Source organism: Pleurodeles waltl, chromosome 1_2, assembly GCF_031143425.1.
Source record: "Pleurodeles waltl isolate 20211129_DDA chromosome 1_2, aPleWal1.hap1.20221129, whole genome shotgun sequence".
Classification (NCBI taxonomy): Eukaryota; Metazoa; Chordata; class Amphibia; order Caudata; family Salamandridae; genus Pleurodeles; species Pleurodeles waltl.
Window position 1 is genome coordinate 981295008 of NC_090437.1, and position 23944 is coordinate 981318951.

At 43.3% G+C, this 23944-nt stretch overlaps 1 protein-coding gene across 12 annotated transcripts in view; it reads left to right on the forward strand.

Moving 5' to 3' along the window:
- Positions 1-23944, forward strand: part of FRYL (FRY like transcription coactivator) — a 1894812-nt gene that overhangs the window by 342505 nt on the left and 1528363 nt on the right. For all 12 annotated transcript variants that reach the window (XM_069201557.1, XM_069201569.1, XM_069201550.1 and 9 more), the window contains 2 exons: positions 3959-4055; positions 20131-20210. In XM_069201557.1, the coding sequence (XP_069057658.1) occupies positions 3959-4055; positions 20131-20210 (177 nt within the window). The remainder of the gene's footprint in view (positions 1-3958; positions 4056-20130; positions 20211-23944) is intronic.

A 23944-nucleotide genomic window follows, 5' to 3' on the forward strand; every position in this document is an offset into this window, starting at 1 on the left:
TTCCTAGGCCAACGTTCTGAAACTTCTCAAGATGTCTTGAGCATATGACACAGGTGTGTTGTCTGGTAAGTTAAGACCTGAAAGTAAGGGTTGGAATGCAAAATGTAGCGCTGCCCATATTTTGTCAAATTGTTCATATTTACAGTCTTCATATTTTGTTGAATTATTTGTTTTTACTAAGGGCATTTAAGACCAATTTTAATAAAATATGGATTTGGATGGCGTCCTCAATATGGTAATTTTAATTCAGATGCAATATCTGAATGTAATATGTGCAATCGGAAAGTTTTTAATAGTGGTTACACTATTTTCAGATTCTTTTCAATTGTTTTAAACGACGCTTTGGCAATTAATTTTGGATTTGATGGTATTCTATTAGCTTTTTTATATGTAGTGTAGTTTTAGAGACCATGCTCTAAGCTAAAATGTGTGACTGACTTATTCTAATGAAAATGAATCAGCTGCTGTTAACATCCTCTTTTTTCCACTTACACTCAAACACATATCAAGATTCCTAGAACTCTTGGTGAGGATGCTAACAAAGGAGCATCTCTGATGATGAACCATCCCACCTATGTGGGTGAGGAGTCGAATACTTTGGAATCTCTTTCCCCAGTAATATTTCTTTATTCACTATAGGGAACTTAGACCAGTATGGTGGTTCAAGTAATGAATTGCTTTCACATAAACACTTGTTCCTTAAGAGTACTTAAGGTGACTCCAGCAAAGCTAGAGTCTCTAATCAGTTTGTTTCTGCATGTTCATCAGCACTGCTTGCAGTGTCCTTCCTAGCAAATGTGTCACAAGACAATTATACCACCAGAGAGAGCCTAGCCTTCAAGGGAAGAGGCCAGCAGCCGTCACACACTGCAGGCAGCCACATACAACAACAAATTAATGGCTTCTCCATTTTGAAAACCTAGAATACACAATATGTGTACAAAACAATCTAAACTACAGTCAGACAAAACCTAGACCTTGGAAAATGATTTACCTGCAATAAATGTTGAACTTTATTTTCCAAAATTTAACTAAACTCTGTTCCTTATGTTTTAGCACTATATTAATTTACTATTCTATACCTAGTTCTAGCTTATTTGGAGGAAAAAGTTTGATAGTGGAATTAGGTGCAGATAAAATTTCTTGGGAGATTAAAGTAAGTTTGAAATTTTGATGTAAAGTGGTACTAAAACCTACTGTATTTCATGCCTAAAGTATTATTAGACTTGTGTCTAAATCAAAGCATACATCCTAACTTTTTCACTTACCGATATCTTCACTGCTGGCAAACAGGTGTTACCACTCTGATGTGAAAATGTCTCTGGTAAAGTGAGGATGCCTAACAAACGTGTTTTGGCATTTGTCTTATCTGTACCAGTGGCAGATAAGCACTCAGTAGTGCACTTTGTATGTATTTTGCATGTTTCATTCATTCCAAAAGAGACCGATCTCTTCCTCAATGACCCAAGGTTGTCGATAGGAGCTAATGTAGTTTTTCCTGAACATGACAGTCTGGCTGACATTTGCGGAACAGCTTCCCTGCTTGTCAATACACGCATTTGTGTGAAATCGTTTTAATGACATGGCTGTTCTAAAATAGCTTTCCATCTATTCACTCTTGAATTATGTTTTCTACTAGAGAGTATGGAGATGATCTTCCTGTCCATTTTGTTTGTAAAGATCAGTAAAGATCTCACTATGGTGAAGGAAAAATGGTTTCTCAGAGGATCTCCATTGATAGTCATATGCACTGAATAGTCCTGCGCACATGCGGGGATCCCTCAGCACTTCTTTACAGTATATCTTAAGTGTCGATGTTCGCCTTTCTTCAGAAAGGCCTGAAGAAACCCTAATACAAGAGCATTGTGCAGCCTATAAGGAATGCAAAAATGGTCAATTTCTTCGGATTGCTTTTAAAAAAGGGTAAAAATACGTATGTATATGTACATTTAAAGATTTGGAACACAGTTTTTGGGCTGTACGTACTTCTATTTTTGGATCTCCCAAGCCTGGAGTCCTCAAAAGAAGGTGTAAGAGCCCTGGTCCTCTCCTCGCTCTACTAATGTCCCATCTGTAGACTGTGCCTGCTGTCTTCATTGCTCTTCTGGTCCATGAAAACAATATTTCTCCCTTTCCCTCAGGGTACACCTGGAGAACTTCCTGCAGTGTTGGCGTTTGTCAGGAATATGGCTTTCATGAAGGCAGATGATGCAGACGTCATGAGGGTCTGGCTTTGCTTTCTTTCTCCCACACGCAAGACACTTGCCAAAGAGCGCATTTTATTTGATTAATTACCACAAATTGTCAGGAAAAAAAAGAACATGAAAGATGCAGTTAAAACAGGTTGTGTGAATCTGTTGTCACACAAATCCGAGAGATTTTTTTAAACGAAAAAGCCAAAAAGACCAAGCTCAGTGCTCCAAGATCCTGGCACCTTGAGCCGGAGAAAAGAACTGAAGCAACTGCCACCTGCTTGGCATGATGGAATATTGGTGATCTCTGTGCACTGTTTTAACACTCATATAATGGTAGTCTGTAGGACTGCACTGTACTCTTTTCCTTTCTTTAAAAAAAAAAAAGGGTTTGTGAAAGATATTTAAGCATTCTACTAAAGTATTTGGCTTTAAAGCTACATATACATAGGTGTTATTACCCTTTTTTAAAGCAATCTGAAGAAATTGGCCATTATAGTTCGTGTTCTAAGTGTTTCTACAAGCATTACTGAAGAAAGGTGAACATGTACACTTAAGTAGATATATTGTAAAGAAGTGCTCCAGGATTCCCGCACGTGGGCGGGACTCTTCAGCGCTTATGACTTAAGTGGAGATTCCTGTGACGGAGAACTTGGATTATAGGTAACAAACGATTCCTTCTTTGTAATTTTAGTTTTCCGTTATGAAATTTTGTTTAATTCAATGTTTTATTGGCTTTTGAATAAGCAAATACAAAGGAATTATGCATTGCACTAGATTAAATAGCAATCACATAAAAATAATGAAAGCACAGTCCTATCAACAAAAAACATCAATATAAGGCTACAGAGAAAAGCTTCATCCAGCCTCCCTGCACGTTAGTCTGTACTCCATGGGATCCACAATTTAAATAGCATGAAAAGGGCAGACCACGATTATTTTGATCTCCTAGTATTGAGCCTATCCACCCCTGCCCCTCATGCTTAAACACATAGGTTGTTTTTTAGAGAAATCTGGAGTCATCTCGGCCTCTCATTCTGAAAACCTGTCCTCCTTCTCGATAATCCTGTAGAGTGCATTTTTATGCACCATTCAGATAGACACAGATACTTTACTCCAATTTCAAGATTAACTCTCATCCTAATGTGCTAAAGATGTACCGTCAGGGATGACTACCTTAATGGTATGGTGCAGTTTTTACTGTGTATAAGGTTGTGCTAGCTCTATTCCCACTTTATATTATTTCTTGCAGTTTACAAAAGGCTCTAAAAGTTTAGAGACTATTGCTTCTTTTCTCAGTAATTTAGTTTAAGTGGCTCTGTTTCAGAAAAAGAAATATCCCTTTAGATAGGCAGTCATATTGTGTTCCTACTTACCCTCTACCCTAATAAGAAAAGCAATGATTAACCAATCATTAATTCATTAAAAATACCAATGAGGAATCCATATCACAATAAAGTAACCTTTCTTTTCCATTAAATAATTTGATACCAGTTCTTTCCAGCATAGCATGAATATGTGATTACCTTGACGCCTTCCAGAATAGGTGCCTCTCAAGGCAAACACTTACTGACATTTTCTTTGAACTAATCCTGTAATGCAAATTTTGCTAATCTAGATTGTGAATTTATAAAATAAATTACCTTTCCCAGCACTATTAAACTTCAACTTTTAAATAAAGAAACCAAGATTTGGGGAAAGGTTATTTGACTTTACAAAGCTGTGTGCTTTTTGCAAATGAACGTTTATTTTCTGTTTTATCGTAGAGATGACCAGCAGCGTGAAAGAGATTACCTACTTGAAAGACGCGATTTAGCTGTGGATTTTATTTTTTGTTTAGTATCAGTAGAAGTTTTAAAACAGGTAAGCTCTTTATTTTCTGTACACTTAACTTTTTGTTTTTTGTTGCTTCTTCTAGAGATAATGTTTCATGTCTGAACTTTTCAACTCGTCTTACATGCTACATTTAATTAGCTTTCTAATAGTTGGAAATTAAAGTTCACTGATGAAGAATCATTAACGTAATATTTGACTATTTAGCAAATATATGCGAATAGCATTTCTATAGAACAAACCATTCCAAGGGGGCAGAGCGCTGTATATTTTCAATAAGTGATACATTGTAGAAATAGCTGATTTAAGGGCGCAGAAGTACATTATTCCTGCATAGTGATGCAGTGCTCTTTAAAGAGGAGCATCTTAAGATGTTTCCTGGAGAGAAGAGTTTGAGTTATCCAGATATATGAGTACCTTCCAAATCAAATCAGGGTTTATAGTGCGTAACTACTCATCATTTAAGGTCTCAAGGCACTAAGGGGGGACTGTTATCTCAGCTTCAGTTGAAGAGCCAGGTTTTAAGGTTCTTCCTGAATTGAGGTAGCAATGGTGACTGCCCGAGGTGCAGGGGCAGGCTGTTCCAGCTCTTTGCCGCGAGGTAGGCGAAGGATCTTCAACCAGCCGAGGTCTTCCATATGCGGGGTATGGTGGCTAGCCCTTGTTGAGCAGAGTGATTTGGTGGGGGAGCAGGTGATGCAGTGGTTGAGGTAGGCAGGTCCTAGGTCTTGGAGGACCTTGTATGCGTGGACTAGGATTTTGAAGTAAATTATTTTCTCGATAGGAAGCTAGTGGAGGTCTTATGTGATTGGAGGTGTGTTTGTGGCGGGAAATACCCAGGATGAGTCTGGCTGAGGTGTTTTGGATGTGCTGTGGTTTCTTCAGGTTCTTCTGGGTGGTGCTGGCGTAGAGGGCATTGCCATAGTAGAGTCTGCTGGTAACGTGGGAATGAGTTAGTTTTGCGGCAGTCCTTTTAGATCCATTTGTAGATCTTTCGGAGAAGTTGGAGTGTGTGAAAGCAGAAGGATGCGACTGAGTTGACCCTGCAGGTCATTGTGAGTGATGAGTCAAGGTTGAAGCCGAGGTTGCGTGCCTGGCTTGGGGTAGGGGAGGGGGTGGCGAGGGTGGGTGGGCCACCAGGAATCGTCCCAGGCCGATGTGGCTGGTCCCAGGATGATCCCAGTCTTGTCAGAGTTGAGCTTGAGGCAGTGCCTTTCATCCAGGTGGTGCCGGCTTCCATCCCGTTGTGGAAATTCTTCTTGGCAGTAGTGGGGTTTTCAGTCAGTGAGATGATCCGCTCTGTATCATCGGCGATGATGTTCAGCCCATGGTTCCGGACTATGGGTGCGAGCAGGGCCATGTAGATGTTCAAGAGTGTGAGGCTGAGGGAGAAACCCTGTGATACTCCGCAGCTGATCTCTGTAGGTTCTGACAGTGCATAGATAGAAAGACCTGCTGACTTGTGTTTTCTTTCCTATCTTTATTTCTTTTTCCTTTATTTTTTTTTTTTGCATTTTCTTTTTTTTTTTTTTTTTTACACTTGTTTGTATCCAGTCTGATTGTTTACTGGCTGAGGGTGCCAACAGCCACCAGAGATGGTGAGCTTGTCAGCCAGATAAGCAGGCGTGTTGGTTGTGATGACTTGTAAATGTTGTACCCGTTATTGGAGATGTGGCCTGGCAAGGGGAGCCAATGGAATTGCACCAGGATAGGAATGCTTAGATCATATTTCTTCAAATGGAGGCGGTGTGCTGAGGTGTGTAGAACTGTGGTTCCCAACCTTTTGACTTCTAGGAAAAAGTGTTAATTGTTAGTAGAAGCTCAACAGGCTCCATGTAGAGGTTATAGTTAATAGGAGACAGTATAGAAACCATGGGGGACTTAACAACAGCTTATAGTGATCTTTAGGACTGAAGTTACCTGTGTGAACAAACTGGTGTCAGAAAGGTAGGAGCAGAGCCAGTGCAAGACCATGCCTGTGGATACTGTATAAGGCTTCAGAGTTTGTCTAGTGAAAGGTCCCGCAATATTAGGTGATAAGTATTATGCTGAAAATGTAGACCGGTATATGGTGACTGAAGGCCATTCTGCATTCTTTCATGCTAGAATTAATCTGCATGCATAATAAGTGGCACCGTTTTCCCTTGCTGAATATTTGTTTTCCCCCTGATTTTGGTCTCCTAATGCACATATCCTAGTCTGCACAGCAGTAAGAAACAACCATCTGAGTAGAGGTTGGTGGTCTTTCCTCTTTTGGTTGCGAGCAGAGCCAGAAATGCGTGCACAACATTAAATAAATAAATAAATAAAATAGCATGGGAAATGTTAAGTTATCTGAGGTTTGCCACTCGTGTAGCCTAATACTGCCATTTGCTTTTTGATCCTCACATTGACCTCAGATTTTAAGGATTTAGTCAGAAACTTGTCTGTTTTTGTTTTGAGTACGATCAGCAGTGTGGATGTGGTAGATCGCGCAAAATTCTTAGGTAATTCCACGTAATTCTACAGAATTGCGCAAGTTATGCCCACCCCCTAGTTTTCATCAATCTGATGGAGAAATCCATATTTTAGCTGCATACAATTGTTTAGGGCTTGGTATTTTGAACTTCGGAGTCTCAATTTCTTGTGCATTCTTACTTCTTATGGATTAGTTGCCATCTAATATCAGTAAATTGTTCATGTATTGTGATTTGTGCAGTTGAGTGAATTTATACGCTGCTACTGGACAACCAGTGAAGCTCTTTTTATTGGCAAAATGTTTTAAATGTGTCTCACCTCCTGTTAATCTCACCATAGAATGCACAATCTTCGGTGATCCAAGGGGGGAGTATGCAGACTTTCTAGGGTGCAAACTCCTGTTTTTAGCTGATTAAGGCATTGCATAAGTTGCTTTTTCGTAAGCAAATGCTGATTGTTCAAACTTGTTTAGAAGTATGGAATTAAGAAGTCATGCCCAGAGTGAAATTTAATGATATAATTGCAGATAAGGTGATGAAGCCATCTACCTTGAGTTTTCCATTAAGTTAAGGTCAGTTTTGCCTTTCAGTGTGCGAGCGATCGAGATGTTCAATCTTATGCTTGTCTAGGCTTGGGAAAATTTTTAACCGCTAGTTTTGTTATTTCCTGAGGCACATTTGGAGAGAGTTAAAATAGTGTGTTGAGAAGGACGTTTGTGGACTTCATTTTAGTGGACGAAATCCCACCCAATGAATTCATTTGAGGTGGCTGAAGTCACTGGAATAGGCCCTAGAAGTTTCCTTTAAGGATGCAGCTCAAAGTATACAATGCCACAGTAGGCTATCAGCATCATTAAAAGTAATTACCTTATTTCTCCAGTATTGGATCTTTCATAGATTCACATGCTTGAATCATCCCTGTCGTCGAGGTGGGAGCCTCACGGTAAGTTTAAATACATAAAGCAGTAAGTCAGTAAGTTTAAAACCAGTAGGCCTCAGTAGGCCTTATAGGCTATTTTACAGTCTATCCACCTTGTTTTGTGAAAAGACCCAAACTTCAGTGTCAACCAATCCGGATTCAGCCCCTCCCAAACACTCCCAACAGAGGCTGAATTCCCTCATATTTTCTACTGCACGTCGTGTGAAGGGTGTCTCCCTAAGCTCTGCTCAGTTTACTTTATTTCTGACTGAAAATTGTTCCTCTCAGGAACCTAGCTTTCCAGCTTTATCATGTCTGAAAAGACAAAAAAGGATCTGTTCATAGACTGTGACAGTTGTGGGAAGAAGAGACTACATGTTGATGACCCCCACAAGAAATGCATCTACTGCCTCCATCCAGACCACAAGGTGAGAGACTGCAAGATCTGTCGCACCTTTAGTCAAAAAACCCTCAAGGACCGTGAGGGTAGACTTCTCTTATGGCTGCAGAAACAGAAGGCCATGGAGCATCCTTCCTCAGACGAAAGTGAAGCGTCATCTCATGCTTCTCACCCTCAGAAAAGAGCAGGTGAGAGAGGGAGAGTGTCTGATGAGCCACCAAGGAAGATGGCCAAAAAGATAAAACAAGTCTCTACTGAGACAAAAAAGGATGTTTCCCATTCAGAGACACACAAAAATTTGCCAAAAAATGTTCATTCAGAGCCTACTACGCCTTTACATAGGAAAAGTACCTCAAAAAAGGCATCCCTGTCTCTGTCACCCCAGAAAGAGCCGGAAAAAGTCTCTTCAGGGAAAAAGCACCCATCGACGACCACCCCGTCGACGACGGTGTCGACGATGACATCTACAACAGTGCCATCGACGTTCACAATGGCGGTCTCACCGATGATGATTACAGCAAAAATATTTAAAAAGGCTTCGTCGGCAAACACATAGTCGACGGCGGAGGCTTCCTGGATCCACCAATCGACCAGGGCACTCCAGTCTATGAAGCACCTCTCAATGAGGTTTAAGAAGACACCGCCGACGACGGCACCGTTGGCGACTAAGAGGCCGACAGAGGATACGTCGACGAAGGAACCGCCGACAAAGGATCCGTCCATGAATGGCCTGTCCATGAAGGGCCCGTCGACGAGGGAACCGTCGACGAGCATATCGTCCACAGCACTGGCAATGTATAGACCATCGACCCTCCTGGGTACTCCACCGCACCAATTGTCAACTATTCTGCCTTATCCTCAGGACGACTCAACCAGATTCTTACCTCTTTCACTTATCACCATGGGGGACAAAGCTTCCGATATTCTGCCAATGCATACCTCCCCAAGCAAGGTATTGCCATACCCCCCACAACATCTCTTAGATGAGGATGATGATGACGCATACTCCCAAAACGATGGAATGTTTGGGGCAGCGAGTAGCCCGTCTCAACTCCATGTCAAGTGCCAGAATTTTGATGACGAAGACGAAAAGCATTACCAGCCCATTTATGCTTCAACATCCTACCCACAGGCAGAGCAACAATCGCCCCTCTCCATGCCTAGCACACTAGTGGCAGACCTACAATATATGCTCAGTGACTACTATAGAAGGTTTCCACCATCAACGCAGACCACGCCACCTAGACCTGAAAGGTACAAGATACCTCGTCAAACCCAGACTACCAGTCTTCCGGAAACACCACAGGCTAGCATATCATTAACTAGCCAAACGCAAGAAGCTCATCCCTCATCAGACGACGATAGAGAAGAGGGTGAGCTGAGAGATTCTGTGACTAGTGAATGGGATGATTCTTGTCCCCACACCATCTCCACCTCCAGCAGGTCCAGTGGATTCGCCTCCAGAAGACCTAGGAGGTTTTCATAATCTGATAGAGAGAGCGGCAAAGCGTTTTGGCCTTTCAATTGTCTCTCATGAAACAGAGTGCTTCCTTTACGACTTCAAAGAACCATCAAAGAAATCGGTAAGAGCGATACCGATAGTAGATTTCTTATGGCAGGAAGGCTTGAAGGCAATGAAGAATCATGCCACAGTGCCTTCACAAATGCCAAGGCTAGAGAAGAAGTACAAGGCCCCGGATGATTCTCCGGCCTGTTTAGGGTCACAGCCAAAACCTGATTCAGTAATATTACAGGCAGCGCAGTGACGTTCCAGAAACCGCTCCACGCCTATAGCATCTCCCCCAGACAAGGAGGGGAGGAAATTAGACAACATTGGTAAAAAAATTCTCCTCTGTAGCAGCGGTCACAGTTAAGGCAGCTAACTCCCTCGCCATCCTGGGAAGATATGATCACCAAATGTGGGCAGACATGTCTGCTTTCTTGGATCTCCTGCCAGAGGATGTCAAGGTGGAAGCAAAAAAGGTGTTTCAGGAGGGAGAACGGGTTGCCGCAGAGATTATAGACAGCGCAATAGACATTTCTTTAACTGGGTTCAGGCAATTGGCTGGCGCAGCAGTCTTGCGCAGGCAAGGATGGCTAAAGGCTACATCATTTCGACCGGAGGTCCAGAGTCGCGTTCTCGACATGCCTTTTGATGGTGAGAGTTTGTTTGGGAAGCATGTCGACGACATGTTACAAGCCATCAAAATGGATACGGCAAAATCTCTAGGTACCCTTCAATATAAAAAGCAACATTTTCGTGGAGCAAGGGGAAGAGGAGGTTACTCCTTTCGAGGGGGATACCAACAGTACAGATCCCAGTATCAGTCTTCCTCCACAGGATCACGACACCAGTACCATCAGCAACAGCAGCATTACAGGTTACCACCGGCCGCAGCTTATAAACATCCAACTAGAGGAAGAGGAGCTGCCCGAGGAAGAGATAGGGCAGAAAACAATGACCCGCTAGTCATTCCAGCATTCTCCCCCCCACCAATATCGAGGGTTGGAGGTCGCATCACTTCCTATTTCCTTCAATGGGTGGCTATAACATCATACAGATGGGTGCTCGATATAGTGGCCAGAGGTCATACTCTGGAATTCACGCAAACACCACCAACTGTTCCTCCATCTGGCCCACCGCCCCGAGGATGAACCAACTCCTCAAGGAAGTAAAAGTGATGCTGGGCAAAGGAGTGATACAGCCAGTCCCTTTTTCTCAGAAGAACAGAGGATTCTATTCCCGCTAATTTCTCGTAAAGAAACCCTCCGGGGACTGGCGCCCCATCCTGGACTTAAGAGCACTAAACAAGTTTCTAAAGAAACAGTCGTTCAGGATGGTAACACTTCAAGATGTCCTGCGTCTTTTAAATGCTGGAGATCTGATGGCATCCCTAGACCTCCAGGATGCTTACTTTCATATTCCCATACACCGCAACCACCGCAAATTCCTCAGGTTCAGAGTGGGTGGTATGCACCTCCAATTTCGAGTTCTCCCATTCGGTCACAAATCGGCCCCCAGAATCTTCACAAAAATGTTGGCTCCGGTAGCAGCGCATCTCCGCCAGTCGGGTATCCAGGTTTTTCCTTACTTGGACAAGTAACTCATAAAGGCACCCTCAAAGCCGCAGGTAATACGTCATATTTCGCATTGCCTTCAATTGTTAAACAGCCTGGGGTTTGTTGTCAACTACCAAAAGTCTCAACTTCACCCCAGACAAGTATTAAACTTCTTAGGAGCAATACTAGACATGGTCCACAGCAAGGCGTACCCATCTCACGAGAGGAAACAAAAACTAACCTCCTTAGCACGCAGACTCTCTACAAAAAAGTTTGTTTTAGTCCGCATCTACAAATCATTGCTAGGGATGATCTCATCATGCATTCCGCTAGTCCCAGATTGCAGGCTCCATATGCGACCCCTGCAAGAGCAATTGGACATACAGTGGACCCAGATGAAAAGTACGTTTGAAGACAAAATTTGCATAACACCTCTAATGCAGAACACCATGAGGTGGTGGGCGACACTAACCAATTTGTCAAACGGACTTACATTCCTTCATCAAACACCCAGTTACATAGTAACAAAGGATGCCTCTCTCGAAGGATGGGGTGCACACTGCCAGGACCTGCAAATCAGAGGATCCTGGAATGCAAAAGAGGTTCAACTCCACATCAATTACCTAGAACTCAAAGCGATACACTTAGCTCTAAAAGCTTTCTTGCCAAAACTACAAAATTCAAGTGTCTTAATCAGGACGGACAACACAACCAGCATGTTTAATCTAAACAAGCAAGGAGACACGAGATCCCTACAACTCTCGCAGCTAGCTCAAGAAATCTGGACATGGGCCATCAAGCACAATATTTCACTCAAAGCGGAGCATGTGCCAGGTCAAACCAACGTTCTGGCAGACACCCTGAGCAGGACAGTAATACCTTATCACGAGTGGGAGCTAGACCAGAAACTTCTCAATCGACTTTCTCTTATGGGGCAAACCAAACCTCGACCTATTTGCCACACTCGAGAACAAGAAATGCCAGTATTACGCAAGTTGGCTTCCCCAGAAAGGTTCGTGGGGGAATGTGTTTTCGATGAGATGGTCCGGGGTCTATGCCTACGCTTTTCCTTCGATCCCGCTCATTCCGAGAGTCATCAACAAAATAAAGACGGAGGGGTGTTGCCTCCTATTAATAGCTCCCAGGTGGCCCAGACAGGTATGGTACACGGAGCTCCTAATGCTCTCCGAACAGCCTCCTGTGCAACTCAGACAGAGTCCGACTCTCTTGACGATGTACCAGAGACAAGTCAGGCATCCAGATCCGTCATCTCTTCACTTGTCGGCTTGGCTCCTGAATACAATGAGTATCTGAATCTGAACATTTCCTCGGAAGTGTAGAGACATCTTAGCAAATGCTAGAGCTGACACTACCAACAAAACCTATAGACTTAAATGGAAACGTTTTTGTATATGGTGTGCAGCAGAAGGTATACATCCCTTTTCCGCTCCTCCAGAGCAGATAATTACATATCTCTTGCTCTTGGCAAAGTCAGGACTTTCATATTCCTACACTCGAGTGCATCTGGCAGCAATCTCGAGGTACCGTAGATCACCACACATGGTCTCATTATGCTCCACAAGAATTGTCAAACAATTCATGAAGGGCCTTTTTCGTGTTTTCCCACCAGTTCGAAAACCTCCGCTGTTATGGTCCCTGAATGTTGTATTAATGCAGCTCATGAAAGCTCCCTTTGAGCTGATCTAAAATTCATCCCATGGAAAACAGCGTTACTACTTGCTCTTACTTCAGCCAAAAGAGTCAGCGACATTCAGGCTTTCACTGTCAAAGAGCCTTTCCTCCAATTTACAAATTCCGGTGTGATCCTAAGTTCATCCCGAAAGTTCCCTTAACGTTTCACTTGAATGAACCAGTCATCTTGAAAACCTTTTTTCCAAACCCACAAACGGTAGCCGAGACGACATTCTATTCCCTGGATATAAAAAGGTGTCTAAAGTTACAGAAAAGGCGAGTCATCCGTCAGTCTGACCAATTATTTGTTGCATTTGGCGGAACGAGAAAGGGACATGCGGTGTCCAAACGGACTATAGCCAGATGGATTGGCCTGGCAATTCAAATCTGTCATGTTAAAGCTGGTAAACCGCTCCACAGCAGGGTGAGAGCCCATTCTACAAGATCGGTAGCCACTTCAGCTGCACTCTTTGCTGGGGTGCCACTACATAGCATCTGCAGAGCGGCCACATGGTCCAGCCAGCATACGTTTACAAAGCACTATTGTCTCGAAGAAACGAGTAACATTGATACAGCAGTGGGACAGGCAGTACTGAAGCATTTATTTCGTTAAGGTGAGCCTCTTACACATCCCACCACCACACTCAAGGTATGTTCGATATTGTTTCTCAGTCTTGTTAATATATAATTTTATATCACAGTGTGGTTTACTCTAAGATTTTGCTTCACATTAGTCGTAGGATCAACGCTTTTTTATATTGTGTTAACAGGTTGTAGACCTCAAAACAACAACACATATTGTATCATAATTTTCTGCCATACAGGTTTTTTCTATTGTTTATATATATATATAATATGTTCGATGGCATGTGTAGCTGCAGATACACATGCTTTTCACATCCCGCCATCTAGTGTTGGGCTCGGAGTGTTACAAGTTGTTTTTCTTCTAAGAAGTCTTTTCGAGTCACGAGATCGAGGGACTCCTCCCCTTTCGGCTCCATTGCGCATGGGCGTCGACTCCATCTTAGATTGTTTTTTTTCTGCCATTGGGTTCGGACGTGTTCCTTTTCGCTCCGTGTTTCGGTTCGGAAAGTTAGTTAGAATCTCGGAAAAATCGACGGTATTGTTTGCGTTCGGAATCGGGTTAGTTACTACAGATCGACACAGACTTTTGAAGAGCTCCGGTGGCCCTTCGGTTTTTTTTTCGATCCCCCGTCGGGGCCTGGTCGGTCCGGCCACGTGTCTCTTCAAGGCTGATGGAACGGACCCCATTCCGCTTCTGCCCAAAATGTCACAACAAGTATCCGTATACAGATCAGCACCTGGTCTGTAACTCTGTGTTTGTCTCCAGAACACAGAGAAGATACTTGTGAAGCCTGTCGAGCGTTTTGGTCGAGGAAGACATTAAGAGACCGAAGAGCGAGAAGACTGCAAATGGCGTCGGCGCCGACAGGACAAAGGCATTTGGAGGAGGAAGAAGAAACCTTCTCCATCCAGGAGTCGGAATCGGACGAGCTCGATCCCGAAGAAACGGCTAAAACCGTGAGTAAGACGTAGAAACATAAAGCTCACGAGAAGACCACAAAAGCCCAGGGGACGCCACCGCCAACAGGCCATGGCTTAACCCGAAAAATAGGTGACCGTTCATCGGCACCGAAAAAGGGCACGCCTGTGTCGATGTCATCCGACTCCGGTCGAGATACCGGCACACAGCAATCTCGAGCCCGAGACAGCGGCTCCGAGCAAGTTCGGCACCGAGACAGCGGCACCGAAATGGGTCGGCACCGAGAGCCCACGACGCCGAAAATAAAGAAAGTGTTGTTGGAGCCGAAAAAGGCTACCGAAAAGGTTTCCATTCCGAAACATCCAGCCTCGGAACCGAAATCAGGTTCCTACACAGGGGAACTGGGATTGTACTCCCAAATGCAAGGACATAAGTTCGGACAAGAACTAGAATCAATGGAGACAGACTACACTCAAAGGAGGCTCCACATTCAAAAGGACACAGGGAAGATAAGCACTCTTCCCCCAATTAAAATGAAAAGAAGACTTGCCTTTCAAGAAAAGTACAAGCAGCCACAGGCAAAGGTGGCAAGACAAACAACTGACACCATCTCCACCACCATCAATGCACACATCACCGGTAGTCACTCCACCACTGATGCAATCCCCAACTCATACTGCAATGAGTCAGGATGATCCCGACGCATGGGACCTTTATGATGCGCCAGTATCGGATAACAGCCCAGACAGTTACCCAGTGAGACCGTCGCCACCTGAGGACAGTACATCCTACACGCAGGTGGTCTCAAGAGCAGTGGCTTTTCATAATGTCACCTTGCATGCAGAACCGATTGAGGATGACTTTTTGTTTAATACACTATCCTCCACTCATAGCCAATATCAAAGGTTACCTATGCTACCTGGGATGCTAAAACACTCCAAACAGGTGTTTCAGGAGCCTGTGAAGGGCAGGGCCATAACTCCAAGGGTGGAGAAAAAGTACAAGCCACCGCCTACAGACCCTGTGTATATCACGCAGCAATTAACACCAGGCTCTGTGGTAGTAGGGGCAGCTCGCAAGAGAGCAAACTCTCACACCTCGGGAGACGCACCACCTCCAGACAAGGAGAGTCGCAAATTCGACGCTGCAGGGAAAAGGGTTGCAGCACAAGCAACAAACCAATGGCGCATTGCCAATTCACAAGCACTTCTGGTAAGATATGATAGGGCTCATTGGGACGAAATGCAACATTTCATAGAACACTTACCCAAAGAGTTCCAGAAAAGGGCACAACAAGTGGTGGAGGAAGGACAAAGTATCTCAGATAATCAGATACAGTCAGCAATGGATGCAGCAGATACAGCTGCAAGACACGCATGGTTGCGTACGTCAGGATTCAAGCAGTGACTTCCAAGTCACAAATCCCCAACACATAACACCTGTGGGGGGGGAGGCTAAGCTATTTTTACAAACATTGGGAGGAGATAACAACAGACACTTTGGTACTGGCAATTATCCAGCATGGTTATTGCATAGAATTTCTCAGATTCCCTCCAAACGTTCCACCGAAAACACACAATATGTCGTAACAACATATAGATCTTCTAGGACTAGAGGTCCAGGCATTGCTACTAAAAGGAGCAATAGAATTAGTACCAATTCAACAGAAAGGAACAGGAGTTTACTCTCTGTACTTTCTCATACCCAAAAAGGACAAAACACTGAGACCTATATTAGATCTCAGAACATTAAATACCTATAATCAAATCAGACCACTTTCACATGGTGACATTACAAGACGTAATCCCACTGCTCAAACAGCAAGACTACATGACAACACTAGACCTAAAGGATGCATATTTCCATATACCAATACATCCTTCACACAGAAAGTACCTAACATTTGTATTCCAAGGGGTACATTACCAATTCAAGGTGTTGCCATTCGGAATAACAACTGCGCCAAGAGTTTTTACAAAATGCCTGGCAGTAGTAGCTGCGCATATCAGAAGGCAGCAAATACATGTGTTCCCGTACCTAGACGATTGGTTAATCAAAACCAACACACTAGAACGGTGTTCTCAACACACAAAGTACGTCATAGAAACCCTACACAAACTAGGTTTCTCAATCAACTACACAAAGTCACCCTTCAGCCGTGTCAGACACAGCAATACTTAGGGGCAACACTCAACACAGCAAGAGCGATTGCCACTCCAAGTCCACAAAGAGTACAAGCATTTCACAATGTAATACAGGTCATGTATCCAAACCAAAGAATACAAGTCAAAATAATAATGAGACTCCTAGGCATGATGTCCTCCTGCATAGCCATTGTCCCAAACGCAAGATTGCACATGCGGCCCTTACAACAGTGCCTAGCATCACAATGGTCACAGGCACAGGGTCAACTTCTAGATCTAGTGTTGATAGACCGCCAAACATACACCTCGCTTCAATGGTGGAACAATATAAATTAAAACCAAGGGCGGCCTTTTCAAGACCCAGTGCCTCAATACGAAGTAACTACAGATGCCTCCATGATAGGGTGGGGAGCACACCTCAATCAACACAGCATTCAGGGACAATGGGACTCTCTGCAAAAACAGTTTCACATAAATCACTTAGAACTATTGGCAGTATTTCTAGCGTTAAAAGCATTTCAGACAATAATAAGCCACAAACACATTCTTGTCAAAACAGACAACATGACAACGATGTATTACCTAAACAAACAGGCAGGAACACACTCAACACAGTTGTGTCTCCTGTCACAGAAAATATGGCATTGGGCGATACACAACCACATTCGCCTAATAGCACAGTTCATTCCAGGGATTCAGAATCAGTTAGCAGACAATCTCTCTCGGGATCACCAACAGATCCACGAATGGGAGATTCACCCCCAAGTACTACACACTTACTTCCAAAATTGGGGATCACCACAAATAGACCTGTTTGCAACAAAAGAAAACGCAAAATGCCAAAACTTCGCATCCAGGTACCCACAAGATCAGTCTCTGGGCAATGCGTTATGGATGAGTTGGTCAGGGATATTTGAATACGCTTTTCCCCCTCTCCCACTCCTTCCATATCTAGTAAACCAGTTGAGTCAAAACAAACTCAAACTCATACTAATAGCGGCAACATGGGCAAGACAACCTTGGTACACAACACTACTAGACCTCTCAGTAGTGCCTCATATCAAACTACCAAACAAAACAGATCTGTTAACTCAACACAATCAACAGATCAGACCCCCCAATCCAGCATCGCTGAATCTAGCAATTTGGCTCCTGAAGTCTTAGAGTTCGGACACTTAGACCTTACACAGGAATGTATGAAAGTCCTAAAACAAGCTAGAAAACCAACCACTAGACATTGCTATGCAAATAAGTGGAAAAGGTTTGTTTATTATTGCCATAATAATCAAATTCAACCCTTACACGCATCTGCTAAAGACATCGTAAGCTACTTGCTACATTTGCAAAAGTCAAAACTAGCTTTTTCATCCATTAAGATACATCTTACCGCAATTTCAGCTTAGCTGCAAATTACCCACTCAACTTCACTATTTAGGATACCAGTCATAAAAGCCTTTATGGAAGGCCTAAAAAGAATTATACCGCCAAGAACACCACCAGTTCCTTTATGGAACCTCAACATTGTCTTAACACGACTCATGGGGCCACCTTTTGAGCCCATGCACTCATGTGAAATGCAATATTTAACATGGAAAGTTGCATTTCTAATTGCCATCACATCTCTAAGAAGAGAAAGTGATATACAAGCATTTACCATACAAGAACCATTTATTCAAATACACAACAATAAAGTAGTTCTACGGACAAATCCAAAATTGTTACCAAAAGTCATATCACCGTTCCACTTGAATCAAACAGTAGAACTACCAGTGTTCTTCCCACAACCAGATTCTGTAGCTGAGAGAGCACTACATACATTAGACATCAAAGGAGCGTTTATGTACTACATTGACAGAACCAAACAAATTCGGAAAAGAAAACAATTATTTGTTGCTTTCCAAAAACCTCATTCAGGAAATCCAATTTCCAAACAAGGCATTGCTAGATGGATAGTTAAATGCTTTCAAACCTGTTATCTCAAAGCAAAGAGACAACTGCCTAATACACCAAAGGCACACTCCACTAGAAAGAAGGGTGCTACTATGGCCTTTCTAGGTAACATTCCAATGACTGAGATATGTAAGGCAGCCACATGGTCTACGCCTCATACGTTTACCAAGCACTATTGCGTGGATGTGTTAACAGCACAACAAGCCACAGTAGGACAAGCAGTACTACGAACTTTGTTTCAAACAACTCCTACAGGCTGAACTACCGCTTTTGGGGAGATAACTGCTTACTAGTCTATGCAAAGCATGTGTATCTGCAGCTACACATGCCATCGAACGGAAAATGTCATTTACCCAGTGTACATCTGTTCGTGGCATGAGACGCTGCAGATTCACATGCGCCCACCCGCCTCCCCGGGAGCCTGTAGCCGTTTCGAAGTTGATCATGAACATTTGTAAATTTATAAATATATCACTTTAAACTACATTATGTACATACATATTTACTCCATTGCACGGGCACTATTACTATAATACACAACTCCTACCTGACCCTCTGCGGGGAAAACCATCTAAGATGGAGTCGACGCCCATGCGCAATGGAGCGGAAAGGGGAGGAGTCCCTCGATCTCGTGACTCGAAAAGACTTCTTCGAAGAAAAACAACTTGTAACACTCAGAGCCCAACACTAGATGGCGGGATGTGCAAAGCATGTGAATCTGCAGCGTCTCATGCCACGAACAGATGTACACTGGGTAAGTGACATTTTCCATATATATATATATATATATATATATATATATATATATATATATATATACACTAACGTGATTGAGATCACTTAGAGAATTACGATAAAATGACAGTCAAATTAATTCGCTAATTCTCAAACATTACTGCTCGTTATTCTGATTTAAGCAAGTGAATCTATGGTAGATCCAATACTGGAGAAGAAAATTATTTACTTATCTGTATCTGCAGTTCTCCAGTATTGGTATTTTTCATAGATTCACATGTGACCCATCCTCCTCCCCTCAGAGGCTCCCCTATCATACAAATAATAAACTTCACACTTCTACTAGAAAATCTGAGGGAATTCAGCCTCTGTTGGGAGTGTTTGGGAGGGGCTGAATCTTGATTGGTTGACACTGAAGTTTGGGTCTTTTCACAAAACAAGGTGGATAGACTGTAAAACAGCCTATAAGGCCTACTGGTTTTAAACTTACTGACTTACTGCTTTATGTATTTAAACTTACCGTGAGGCTCCCACCTCGACGACGGGGATGATTCAAGCATGTGAATCTATGAAAGATACCAATACTGGAGACCTGCAGTTACAGGTAAGTAACTAATTTACTTTCTACTCTATCAGCCCCTAAGAACAACCTTGTGAGGAGATTAGAGTAAATATGGTTATTGTGCTTCTTACCTATTTGGGACCATATTGGTAAGTCTGTTTTGTGATGAATGTGTGTGAACATTTATGTTGATTCCTTACAAAGGAATGAGTGACAAATTATTGCTTCACAATGACTCCCTTTTTGTGATTTTTACATTTTCTCTCACGTTAACCTATTAATAATCCAATTGGTTGAGGGGTTTTATTCTGCCCAGAAATATTTCCAACATTACTTCTTGTCTGGTTCCCATTATCGCCACTTTATCTTAATTTTCTTCTTTTTCTTAAATTTGATGTGAACATTGTTGTCAATTATTTCTTTTCTCTAAGGATTGCTTTGTTCAAGCCAAGCTACTGAGATGGGCAAATCTTGGTTGTTGAAACGTCAAAACTGTGGAATCTCTCTTGTAGACTGCCAGGTTTCTTTCCAAAACAATGTTTGTGTCACTGCCCATTGATTAAATTAACTAGGACTGACTAGCACTTAAATAATGTGTCCTGTTTGAATATTGTTTTTGAGTAGCTGGAGTGTATTTGTACTGTGCTGCACTTAGCTGATGAATCCTCATACCTTTATTCTAGATTCCTGTTCACCCAGTGCCAGATCCTATTGTACATGAAGTTCTAAACTTGGCATTCAAGCACTTTAAACACAAAGAAGGGTAAGTAATTTCCTTCCATGTTTCTTGGTGTTAAAATGTTAGGTTTTTGCAGACAGTGACATGTTTGGCTGTTCTCTCACCTGCTACTAAATGTTCACCACGTTTCTAAGCAGTTCTCCTACTTGTAGGTTTGAGGGAAAATTTCCTACTTTGGATTGACTGACTTTCTGATTGCTATGTAATCAGAAGTATAGTTTAGTAACTAATCTGAAGTCAAATGTTTTTACTGTCATACACTAAATCTAATGCAATAGTTTAAGGTGGTGATGACAAATTTATGTAGTAACATTTTTAAGGCTGGTTTGTTTCCAAAACTTGGGCAGATAAAACAGCAGAATAGTTGTATGGAATTTAATTGGGTGCAAAATGCTACACTTCGCTGAACGTGTAAAATGATTTCCTCTTAATGAATCTTTAGAATGAATGTCTTTTGATATGTGACAACACACAATTGGGTAAATCCGATGTCTTTAGCACTGGATCTCATTGATGCAGTTGCTCCTATTATTCCCCACTGTTTTGTTGGTATTCCTGTTGATCATGCAGAGCAGTATGTTGCATATGTTGTGTAGTTACCCAACCTCACTGTGTTCGTCTACAGTCCAGCAAATTAGATGTTTGCTTGGAATTCTACTCATCCCACAGGCCATCAAACCTGAATCTATTCTAGTTTGGCATGCTGTACATTTTCCACCTTTTTGGCTGTCAGCCAGCTTTGGAGTCTAACTAATCATGATGTCTGTTTCATATCAAGAGTACCTCACTACGTGACCACCCTTTTTCTTCAGGTTTTTCTTGTGCACTACTGGTTTTAAATGTCTGCATGTGTTTTGATATTGGAGTTAAAGGGGTGGGTCTTTAGGGGGTTATTTACTGTGATGAGACAGAAGGTACAGTTCGGTGTCAGAAGAATCCTATTGCATAAAGAAGTTGAAAATATTGGAGATGTTCCAGTATTCAGGAAAGATTTTTGGTAGCCTCCAACCTAAATTTCCTGTTTTGTCTCATGGTAGTGACTCATGTAAGGACAGAGAAGTAACAGAAGTAAAATAATTTTCCGACTCTAGTCTTGAAGATTGTACTAAAGTTTGAACTCCCCAGAATGAAATAGGTAAAATACCCTTTTCTGTCTCAAAAACGGTTATGCTTACTCTAAGGATTGAGTTCTTCATCTTCAAAACTAATTGATGATGATCTTAAAATTACTTTCAGAATCCCTTTTAGAGGGCTACGGGGGAGGAGGCGCTACTGGGCCCAAATGTGTAGTTTGAGGCTTATTACTCCTTATGTCCCAGGGCCTGCCTTATGAGTCCTGAGCAACTGGGCCAAGTACTAACCCTTCAGCACTTGAATCCTAGTAGTAGTATAGATCAAGCTGTCCAAGGCGTCTCCAAGGTCGGGAGGGGGCGTTGGGTGGACAGGGAGGGTAGGTGCAAGAGGCACAAGACTTTCAAGACATCCAGCAACTCCATTAAATTAATGTTCAGCGAGATAATTTTATGATAAATGTAGAATTTATAGATGAACACTGTAGGAAGCTGGCTTTGTATGTACTTCATCAAAATTAGATCTAGTGTGCAGAGTCCAGGTGTTCCCTAGAGGTTTAACAGAGACTAAAGTAGGAAATATTAATCCTCTCTTTTGTGGTAATGTGGTCGAGCAGTTAGGCTTATCAGAGGGTGGTGCAAAGCATTAGTTGTACACACACAGGCAATAAATGAAGCACATACTCAATGACTAACTCCAGACCACTTGTATTTATATAGCAAATATATATTTTGTTACTTTATGTTCGGTGGCATGTGTAGCTGCAGATACACATGTTGTGCATAGTCCGCCGTCTGGTGTTGGGTCGGAGTGTTACAAGTTGTTTTTGTTCGAAGAAGTCTTTTTGAGTCCCGAGACCGAGGGACTCCTCCTCCTTTGTTCCATTGCGCATGGGTGTCGACTCTATGTTAGATTGTTTTTTTCCGCCATCGGGTTCGGACGTGTTCCTTTTCGCTCCGGGTTTCGAGACGGAAAGATAGTCTTAACTTCGGAAAACTACGTCGGTATTGTTTCGCTCGGTATCAGGTAAGAATAGAATCGACACCGAATCGTGAAGAGCTCCGGTAGCCCTTCGGGGTAATTTCGATCCCCCGTCGGGGCCTGGTCGGCCCGACCGCGTGTAACATCGACACTGATGGAACGGACCCCGTTCCGATTCTGTCCTAAATGCCACAATAAATATCCATATACAGACCAACATTTGGTCTGTAACTTGTGCCTGTCGCCCGAGCACAAGGAAGAAACGTGTGAGGCCTGTCGTGCGTTTCGGTCCGAAAAACGCTCCGTGACCGGCGAGCCAGAAGATTGCAGATGGCGTCCACGCCGACAGGACACCGAGAGTTCGAGGGACAAGGAGAAGAAGAGGAAGCCTTCTCCATCCATGAATCGGACTCAAAGGAATTCGACGTCGAAGAAACCGTGAGTAAGACGTCGAAGCAAGCACCACACAAGAAAACAGACAAGGCCCAGGGGACGCCACTGCCAACAGGCCATGGCTCAACCCATAAAGTAGGTGACCGTCCATCGGCACCGAAAAAGGCCGAACTGGTGCCGAGATCGTCCGACTCGGGTCGAGACACAGGCACGCAGCAATCTCTGGACCGAGAAAGTGCTGCCGAAAAAGATTGACGCCGAGACAGCGGAACTGAAGCTGCTCGACGCAGAGACAGCGGCACCAAGGAAGATCGACGCTGAGAAAGCTCGACGCCGAAAAAGAAAAAATTCGCCTCGGAGCCGAAAACAAGCAGAGACACAGTTTCGGTGCCAAAACGACCAGCAACCGAACCAACTGCCAGCTCATATACAGAGGAACAATCACTGTCCTCTCAAATGCGCAAACACAGATTTGAAGAAGAGTTACAGACCACTGATGTAGACCACACACAAGCGGATCTTCATACAAAGTGGGAGAGGGAGGATCAGCACTCTTCCCCCAATCAGGAGAAAAAGGAGACTCGAGTTCCAAACACAAGAACAAACACCACAAAAAATGGTGAAGAAGGTAACTCCGCCACCCTCTCCTCCACCTGTAACTCACACATCACCGGCACAGACTCCGTCACATTCACCGGCTCATACCACCATGAGCCAAGACGACCAGGACGCTTGGGACCTATACGACGCCCCAGTATCAGACAATAGTCCTGAGTCGTACCCTACCAAGCCCTCACCTCCTGAGGACAGCACAGCGTATGCACAGGTGGTAGCTAGGGCAGCAGAATTCCATAACGTGTCGTTACACGCAGAACCTGTCGAGGATGACTTCCTTTTCAACACCCTCTCCTCCACCCATAGCTCCTACCAAAGCCTACCTATGCTTCCAGGAATGCTAAGGCACGCAAAGCAGATCTTCAAAGAACCTGTCAAAAGTAGAGCGATTACTCCAAGGGTGGAGAAAAAATATAAAGCACCGCCCACGGACCCTGCTTTTATCACCTCCCAAATGCCACCAGATTCAGTCGTGGTAGGGGCAGCTCGCAAGAGAGCCAACTCGCACACATCAGGCGACGCACCACCTCCAGATAGAGTCGCAATTTCGACGCAGCTGGGAAAAGGGTCGCAGTACAAGCTGCAAACCAGTGGCGCATTGCGAACTCTCAGGCGCTCCTAGCGCGATATGATAGAGCCCATTGGGACGAGATGCAGCATCTCATCGAGCATCTACCCAAAGAATTTCAAAAACGGGC